The 10,028-nt window shown below is 39.6% G+C and overlaps 2 protein-coding genes across 2 annotated transcripts in view; both read right to left on the bottom strand.

Annotated features, from left to right (window-relative positions):
- Positions 1-2,056: 2,056 nt before the first annotated feature.
- Positions 2,057-4,083, bottom strand: hoxa13b (homeobox A13b). Its single transcript, XM_010776326.1, has 2 exons — positions 3,422-4,083; positions 2,057-3,183 (listed from the first exon to the last, which is right to left on the bottom strand). Exons 1-2 carry the CDS (start codon positions 4,053-4,055, stop codon positions 2,945-2,947), a joined length of 873 nt encoding a protein of 290 aa, XP_010774628.1. The 5' UTR covers positions 4,056-4,083; the 3' UTR covers positions 2,057-2,944.
- Positions 4,084-7,643: 3,560 nt separating this feature from the next.
- Positions 7,644-10,028, bottom strand: part of hibadhb (3-hydroxyisobutyrate dehydrogenase b) — a gene marked incomplete at its 5' end in the record, with an annotated part of 3,079 nt that continues 694 nt past the window's right edge. Inside the window, 2 exons of the mRNA XM_010776325.1 lie at positions 7,644-8,382; positions 8,944-9,100. Coding sequence (XP_010774627.1) covers positions 8,203-8,382; positions 8,944-9,100 — 337 coding nt within the window. The remainder of the gene's footprint in view (positions 8,383-8,943; positions 9,101-10,028) is intronic.

The following is a 10,028-nucleotide window of genomic DNA, read 5'->3' as shown; positions in this document are numbered from 1 at the left end:
GGCTTCTCCGGAAGTACTGGACTGTTGCGGGTTTACAAGGCTGCTGTAAAACACAACCACTTAAAAAGCATATACAACTTTCTCGATTCACAAATAAAACACCGCATTTATCCAAGAATATCTGCCTGCAAGCGGATGTGCTGAGAGAGCGAAGGCAGCAGGTTTAAAAACTGCTCAAAGCAAACACATCTATTACATTTCATGACTTGCCATTTATGAATAACTCTTGTTATCATTGTCCAGCTATTTTGTTATGTTGATAAATGTATTTTTTGTAGCTGTCAAAACTGAAAAAAGGTTTTACAGCTGCAATTGTATGACTGATGTGAAGAAACGCTTTCAAATGAATAAAAATATCCAACTCCGTCCCATTAATGTTCTAATTTATTTGGGAAAGATGCTTGGTTTGCTCAATTCCTTTCACTGTGTACATCGTTAAATACAAAATCAAGATGTTGATTTCTGTCTGAAGGTCATTGCTTACAGTCAACAGCTCCCCCACCCAAAGTTCAGCAGGCCCCCTTAAATAAGTGAAGCGTTTTTCGTATACTGTGTACCTTTTACGTTTCAATTCCCTTGCTGTTAAATGGAACCTTTTTTAAACAAGACGGTATTACTACTTAATTAGTTTATATCGGTTATATTGGTATTTGCCTATTGCTGTTGCAGATTAATGCTTCAGGCCTACATACGGGACTTTTTTGAGTGAGATGCAGTAACCTGTTTGGCTGTAGGGGGAGCAATTACACAGAACAACAAAGGAGACCCCCATTAAGACTCCATCTCAAAGGTGGAGCGATATTTAACATTTTCCTCAACATTCAGTCAATGGCCGCAGCAGTCCAAATTATTAATTGAAAAATGTAATCTTGCTCATAACTGAATTAGAAAGGCATCTATTTACAATTCCATTAGCTCCTGCCTCTCTAAGTGACCAAGACAACATTCCCTGCAATATCAGTTAGAAACTGTTTGTCGATGGACTATTTGATAGTGAAGATCACGTGAAATATGTCAACACATGTATGTTGACACTATTAGACAATATATCCAAAACATCAGTCGAGCATCGAAAGAAACTAGTCGTGCGTGACAAAGGGTGGTTTGGACGGCGGGTAAACAGGCCTCTCCACTTTATAGCTCCGATTCACTTACAGACTATAATATTAAAACCCAGCATTTAAGAATATTTCCAGTTTTTGTTTCGAATCAGATGTCTCGAAAACACATTTCTTCCTGAACAACAGATCATGAGGACTTGATGAATGTACACAAATAAACCTGCTCAGGAACATAATGTCTAAATAAAACAGGACGGAATTATATCCAAATAATACAGTCATGTATTATTGAGATTGTTTTGATTGGGGATAAGACAGGCATTGTAATTACGAAATGTTGAAGTGCAACAATTAACGAACAGACCTTACTTTTGCACGACCGAAAGGCATGATTAATAGAAAATATATCATAAGATATTTTTTCGTTTTTACGTGTTATTATCATTATCAGGAGCTCTAAACTTTTCCATGCTTCAAAAGGTTCAATCTATTAAATTGTGTCAGATATGGCATTACTTTAAATCCCTCTAATTTATGCGGTCTTCAAATATTTCTATAATATAAATATACTATCGAAGAAATAATATTTTTTACTTCATACATTTTAAAATGAACATTTAAATAGACACCTTGTATTAATAAATATGGTAGATAAGTACAAATAAGAGCACTTTTCTAAACATATAAACACACAATGACTTCTGAGAGAGCAGAGGCAGACATACCTGATGTATAGCAGGGTGAATGTGCAGACGCTGTGCTGACAGAGCTTCGCCCCTAGATGGCGACATAAACTGAGAATGGATGAAGCCCACAGAGACTGAGACCCTGCAGGCCTGTAGGCCTCACACACCACTTTAAGGAATAAACTATAGCCATACTAAATGTAACCAATTAAATAATATATGTGGCCAAGCTTGATCCATCAAGCATCCATGATCAAATTGGACAAACAATTTGAATGAAAAAGACAAGATCACATTGCGTCTCTCAAATATTTATTTTCAAAAAACTCTGGCTATTGCAGTCAAAAAAGGAAGAATAGATAGTTGCAGTCAAATAGTATTTACATGTTTAAATATGCTTAAGGTAATTACAAGCCCACTTTTCTTGACTGACATGCTGAAATGCAGGACATTGAATACAATCCTGTGTTCAGAAATGAGTGTTTTAGAAAACCGTGTGATCAAACTATTGAAATGCTCAGGCTTGTTTTACGAGTGATAACGCGTAATCAGATAGAGGTTTATTTACAATGCAAAAGGCAGGGATGTATGTAAACAGTTTTTTCTTCCAAACTATGAAACAAAAACAAATTGTTCATGGCCTATAGGCACAAACATAAGTGTTGTAGGCTATCATTGCATATTTGATTTCTTTATTGCAAATGAATATTCAAAATATTTGTTTTTCTTTTTATGTTATTACTATGTACTTTGCATGTTTTCTTTGTGATGATCACAGACTAAAGTTGAGGTTCACCTATTTGTTTACCACCGCATAAGACGAATTGTCAATCATGTAGGCCTATTCCTCTAAAGACGAATACTGTAATTGTTTCCAGTCTACATTTCTGGATTGGATATAGTAGAATTAAAAGGGCAGACTTGGGGTGTCTCAAGCCTTTAAGGGCAAATGTCATTTTGTTTGGTCAATATTTTCAGGACATCATACATCCCTCGCTGAGTCGCGCTGTCCAAAATGTTGCAAACTATTTCCGATCTTCTGTCAACAGGCCGCATCGACTGGTTCCAATTAAAATGTGAGGAAGGAAATGTGTAGGTCAAAACAGAGCCGCTATATGGCCACAAAGAAACCGTTCATAATGTAATAAATTATAGCAAAGTTTTTTTTCTTCACCTCCTGTTTCTGTATCTCCTGAGCTAACTGGAGCTCTTGAATTTAACGACGACCTTCTTCTCCTTTACGCGCCTGTTCTGAAACCAGATTGTCACTTGTCTCTCTGTCAGGTTAGTCTGCGCGGATATCCTCCTCCTTTTGTCCTTGGTGATGAATTTATTGGCGGCGTACTCCCTTTCCAGTTCTTTAAGCTGCACCTTGGTGTAAGGCACACGCTTCTTTCTCCCACGGCGGCCAGAGCTGTCTCCACCAGATATGTTGTCTGTGGAGAGGGAAATTATGTGTCACATTTTAATCAGCTTCTCTGCATCATAAAGTAAACGAAATATTTTTGTTCTTCTTTTATTTTTCTAACGTCAGGTGCTTTAATACATATAAGCAGTGGAATAACACAGATATATATGCAAGACAAACACGCACACCTTTTTCTAGCAAGTTTAACTGAACATCCCCATGAAAATTACCCATTTCTGTGGTATAGCAAAACAGTAAAAAAATACCTTGTAATGAAGATTTCCAAAGAGCATTTGACTGTGGCTGCTCTTTGCTGCAATAAACCTGACCACTCCAACCATTGGTGATGGCCCAGGGCTGGTAGGGCTCCATGGGCAGCAGAGACTCATGTCTTGGCTCAGATGGAGCACTCAGCGCTGGTACGACAGGGACGTCCAAGTAGCTGGGCTGGTAAGGACCCGAGGAATAGCCCTGGTAAAACGCAAATTCCTTTGCCCTGCTGGAGAACTCCTCACCAGAGACAGCTGAGTCCATGTATTTATCGCCATAACCAGAGGGCTGCGCGCAAGGCTTCACGCCGCCGTGTGACATCCTACATGGGTAATAACTGCTGCCAAAATATCCATAAGGCAAAGATGCATTGGGCGAGCTCTGAGTGGCAGAACAAGGGCTGCATTGTTTGCCAGGCTCCCCCATGCCAGAGACTGGCACCTCACTCGCAGCGTAAGTGGTGCTCGGAGCCAGCGAGGTTGGATGCGCTAACAAATTCCTGCACTGGTTTGCAGCAAAATTGCCCCCAGTAAATCCCTCCATATTCTTGCTTCTCTCATCCAAGCCGTTGTCGTAGAGAAACATCACCGGGTCAATCCAGTGCGAATGGAGGAGTAATGAAGCGGTCATAGCATGCCCTACATCGAGACGACCAACTCTTTTTCAAAATCCCCTCGACTGAGCAGAGACAGGGACTCAGGCAGAGTAACGATACCAACACGCCTGAGTACATAAAGATCGCAAGGTTATTGGCCAGGGCCAAACACGTGATATGCAAAGGAGATGATAAACGTCTAGACATCAGATAATGCAGATCGAGTTGTAGATTTATAAAGAAGTATACGTACATCAGTTAATGCAACAAAAAAGCCCTTAGGGTATTTTATCCCCGAATATCAATATATTAGAATTTGAAACTGAATGTAACTGATGTAAATACTAAGTTGTCTCCCGTGTAGTGCAATCACAATGCGCTTATTGGATGATTTGAGTGATACATGGCGTCAAAAAAACTTCTCAAAATAAGCACATCTTCTTATTGAATTCACGCGTAATTACGCATGCCATTTTGGTTGCATTACGCCTTACTCTGGTGTAAAGCAAACACTATTCCGGATGAGAGGATTTCACATTATTTCGTTTTATAGAAAGGTTAGAGTACCTTCTGTTAAAAGGTGCATACTTTTATAAAATGCACCGTCATGTTCCTAAATTATCTGGCTTTGAAACAGTGATAACGCATGCGAATTTAAAAGAAAGGAAACAACCACCATTTTTTCTGGATGTATTTAAAAAGGGAATATCATAACACTATTAATAAATCAAACAATCCTCGCATTTGGCATGGCCACGTGTTAATGTATATTCCAGAAGTGTGTCCACTAAAATACAAAAAGCATGCCACATTTGGCTGCACTCTCCTCGTACGGGTTAGACGGGGCTGGAGGCCAAGGTCAAGTTGAAAGTTGCAGTCTGGCCAAAACACTTGAGGCCAGGAAGCCCAAAGAGAAAACACGCTAAAGACTAGAGGTTTCATCTACAGACTGTGAGCTCCTTTCTAAGACAGATCAACTGGGTCCCTTTCTTTAATGCCATCAGACGGTTGTCATAACACAAATGTATTGACACTAAATGGTCACAATTAAAGCCTGATGATTTCTTTTATAAATAAACAAGGTAAAACATATCTTAAATGAAGAATAACCCGCGCTTCAACGTCTACACATATGCGTAAAAAGCCTCCATGGGCTATTTTTTTCCTACGAAGGACGCAGAGCTAAACACTGGCTTTCATTGGTCCATGAACATATCCAGCATGAATTTTTAGTTCAAGAATTTCAAAAATTATGTTTGCAGTTCAGATTTACATGGCACTGAAACATTGAGCTGTGTGGGTTCTGAGATAGACTCTATCATTGATGTCAAAATAAAAACAATTTCACCTTCAGAGTTTATTTTTGTTTTACATTTCTATGGGACCACAAACGCAGAGAAATCTATGCCCACCAACATTTGAGCACCTTTTTTAAAAATTGTAATAGTTTTCCCACCTTTTGGGGCTGTAAATCTTTATGGCCCATGTTCATAGCTTGTAGGCAAGACTGAGCAGTGGACTGCATGTGAGGCTAAATCATGATGTTTAGCTTGCTATAGAGGTTTATGTTTAAATGCTTTGTTATAGTATGAAATTCTAAATATTAGTTTACTTCTAAATATGAATGTATTTAAATGAGAAATTGCCTATTTTGTTTAAGTTTGTCTGTAGAGAAAGTGAGCTTTGTCTGGACAGGAATCATCTCAGCCACGTTGTTCACACATTAGAGGGCGGCTGTCTGACTCAACATATAGCAGCAGATGGTAGGAACTTATGAGCCAGTTAAACGAAAAAGAAGATCCATGTCTAAATTGCAAATGGATCGCGAGTTGTTGATAAAGAAGCATTTCAAATAATTTCATTTAAATATGCCGTCAACACACACACTCTACCCCCTCTTCAACATACAAAAAATAAATCTGAATCTTGGACACATATCTAAATGAAAACTGCCATATAAAAAATAAAGATATTTATGTGTTAGATTACCAAAAAAAGAATATTATAATCAAGATGGTATTATTAAAGACGGTGGCTAAATACGAACCATCATACGCACATTGCCTCCAAGTTATATACATCTTGAAACAAATGTACATCTAAAAATACTTGAAATAATATCCAATATAACTGTTCGACCCCCTTGAATGTCAAATACATAAACACAAGTTAATTATTCTATATGACGGCTAAACAAACCGAGCTTAATACAAATAACTATGCAATGTTTGTTGCTTATTGTATGTTGACAAAGGCTGCACAGTTTCCATTAGTCAACAGTTTTATAAAACGGAATATTTAAATTTATTTTTGCAATATCGCACACACCCAGTAGGCTTTATAGCCCCACGGATTTTCCAATAGTCTACATTTAACTTCGAATGGAAAATGTGAATGAAAAAACGCTGCTTCGTTGCAGACGCGAATATGAATTAAGGACAAGCTAGTACAAAAAGTAATCGGCGGTAAGACACAACACCCGTATTTTGTCTAGTGTTTACTTTTCGACTGAATGCATGCATCCTTTTCCTGATGTATGTTGGCGACTGTAGTGTAAAACGCCATGCTATCACAGGCACCAAAATGCACATAGTCCAAATCTGTCAATCAAATGTGTAGAAACACACATTGACTAAATGCAACGCTTATTTGCGTTAAAGAGGCTATACGCTAATCACGAGGAATGACGCGCGCACAGCAGCAGATGATGTCAGGCTGTGTGTGTGTGTCACAGTCTGCTGGAGGCCCGAGACGAATGTGTGCTGTTTGCTGTACCTATCAAGCAGATGACAACACAGCTCTTAACATACAGTGCTTAATGGACTTTTTATGGGTTTGTCTTGTGATCGCATGACCTATGGCACCTTGGCCCCTCAGTGGCTCTTGGCGAACTAGATCAGAAACATGCCGCGCTCCTGGTCTGGTCTAAGTGGGGATAGAAATGCGGTCCACATCCCAAAATCACTCATGCTGGCTGCATCGTGCAACACTCGGTCACGACTTATTTTCAAAGCTTTGGAATCCTGTCTATTCAAATCTTCATTTGAGAGATGTGTGTGCTGGATAATTAAATACGAAGTTCAAAATTGGTTGCTTCCTTTTAGTGTGGAACAATACTCACAGTTTTGGCAGCGTGTTTTTCGGCCCAGCGATACGCATCCCGCCGCTGCATCTGCCCGCAGCCAACCGCTGTTCGCCTTTTGTCATGACTACTGAATCCGTGGGACACTACTCAAACCAGAATATTTGGGAGCTTTAAACTCACTTATGCTCAGAGAAACTGAGGAAACACTGAAGTGCATGATCTCAAAGAAAACATTCAGAATTTAGATGGCCATGCCATTGGTCAGAATTAGTAGGCTATCCTTCTTCCTCTGTGTCTGAGGTTTAGCTGCATTTGCATGCAAGTTTATGGACTGGATATATTCAGTCATTGAAGCCGTGTTCATGAAAATCTACTCCCTTTGCAGTTCAAACAAAACTACAATGTATGGCATTTCTACAACAAATCAGCAATTACTGAAAAAATGTGCTGCTTCCAGGTGTTATACAATAATCTGCTAATATTTCACTTCAATTTAACATCCAATCCAGCAATCATAACATGAATGACATTTAAAAGGTTAAGACATCACAATTTGCCTTTATTTTCTAAAAGGATATAATATAACACTCTTACCCCAAAGTATAATTTCCAATGTCAAGAGCAGAAACACCCCAAAAAAACAAAAACCTCAACATGAAGAAATGATCACGAACAATTGTTAAATACAAGACGACTAAACCGGGATGCAGAAGTTTAACGTTGACAGAGCTATGAGTTTTTATTCGTCACACTCAGGTTCCCAGGGGAGTCTGTGCATTAAGAGAAAGATCTGCAGAGCTGCCGCTGCTCGACAGTCTGCTATGTTTTGGGTCCTCTGTATAAATGACAGTTGACTTGCTTCTAAAACTGAAACGAGTGTAGTATATTAGAAAAAAAAATAGATCACATAGGAAACATGATTTTCAAGAGGAGAGAAGTTATCACATGATCTGCTGTGTTGGAGCTCTCTTTGCTTCATTTCTCTCACAACTTTGAACGAGAAAGTCCTCGGGGCGAAATGCACCCTCACTACGCTATGTTAGTCCTGTGCAGGGCCAGGCCGGACGGACGGGGGGGGGACGGGGGGGAGGCTGACATTACTGGCCCTGGCCCTGGCCCTCCTCCTCCTCCTCCTCACGCAGGAACTGGAATACAGAGGAAAAATCTTTATTGGCATAACCACGTGCGCACATCATACGATACATCTGATGGGCTAAGGAGCCGAGAGGAACAGGCGTCTTCGTGTTGGTGGCTGTGTTCTGTGCAAGGCCTAGATCCTGAGAAAGAAAAGAAAACATACATTAGAAGAACCAACGGAGCTGAAAATTAAACTCTAAACCCAAAACCACAGTCCATACACCACAGAGAATATTTCTCTATGTTGTGATAAAATGGGCTTGATTCACTTTTAGGAGGGCTGTGAGCAGTTCACTGCTTTATTTCAAGTGGTTTGACCTAGGAGAGCTTTGTTTTTTTAACAGCCTCCCTTAAATCCCTGTCACATGCACGGCATATGGCACAGAAATTACTTCCTGACAGACTTATTCTAACCCGGTTTCATTCATAGAGAGTCATGAATGAGAAAAATGTTTGTTTTACAAATTATGAATGCATTTGTGTATATTTTTGTTCTGAAATTATAAGGGCTTATAGAGATAAACAGTTTCTCTATACAAATTAAAAATAGCTATACACTTATTAAGGCATACATATAATGTATTGCTTGATATTTGTGATGTAAAAACCTTAAGATGAAATGTCAAGGTAACACTAATCTTAAATGTATTTGCAGTGTCAGGAAAGTAGCGCAGTATAGTGCGATGTGTCGTTAAACTGACCTTAGCCATCAGCTGGGTGCCGAAGCCTCCCTGGTAGTTATTCCCAGACGGAACCCCCTCCATGACTCCAGGCACGGGGTTATAGGTGTCACTGGACCAGCAACGCCCTGAACTCATGTTCAGGATCTTAGCCAACAGTTTAGGATCAAGCCCAAGTCTGTGAGGGAAGGCAAATTCCATGTTACTAGCACACAGTTGGTTGCTTCTGCATGTACAGCAATGATTTAAAATTAGGGCTGTCAAACGATTACATTTTTTTAATCAGATTAATCACAGCTTAAAAATTAATTAATCATGATTAATCACCATTCGAACTATGTCCAAAATATGCCATTTCTTTATGTACATTGTTGTGGGAATGGAAAGATAAATGAAAGATGGCGGATATATCCATTTAACATACAGTATGTATGTTTATTATAACATTTTTCTGTGTGTCAAAATGAAAGACAGCCCACACACCTATCAATCACCAAACCGTGGGGTCTTGTTTCATTACGTGTTGATTTCTATCAACACGTAATGTTGTATCGATGTATATAGAGATGTACCACAGCAAAAGTATTCTCCGTCGGGACTTCCTGCAACAACACCACGCCGTTATCTTGATTCTGATTGGCCAGAAGACATTATCAAAGATGTTCTATTGAGAAGACGATCACTACGTGACAAAAGTTTTCAAAACCGTTTCTGGTCTTCGGTATTTCCAGACAAGTGGCTGCTGAAATCAATCTTACTAACTGCTGTCTGTGCAATTTACTCGGTGCGAGTTGGCGGACTTTATTTTGCTTACTTTAACATCATTTTTCATGGTGGGGCTAAGCCATTTCTTGGTATGGGTGTAGCCTACCCCAGCCATACCCTGGCGCAAATACCTCATTCCTTCTGTCTACTTGTATCCGAAATGCTTCTCGTTTTGCGCTGTCCTCCCGTTCAAATGAAATCGCCGCCAATCAGTTTTCAAGCTCGCGCCAGGGGGGGAGGGGTTACAAGGCTCGCGTCTTGTGCTGCATTCACTTGCACTCAGACATTAGAGATTTTCTCTCATAAATGTCCGATGAGCCACAACTTTTCTTTCAAAACAA

This window comes from Notothenia coriiceps, unplaced genomic scaffold (assembly GCF_000735185.1).
Source record: "Notothenia coriiceps isolate Sejong01 unplaced genomic scaffold, NC01 NC01_scaffold00016872, whole genome shotgun sequence".
NCBI classification, from domain to species: Eukaryota; Metazoa; Chordata; class Actinopteri; order Perciformes; family Nototheniidae; genus Notothenia; species Notothenia coriiceps.
This window is presented reverse-complemented; position numbering and strand designations above follow the sequence as displayed.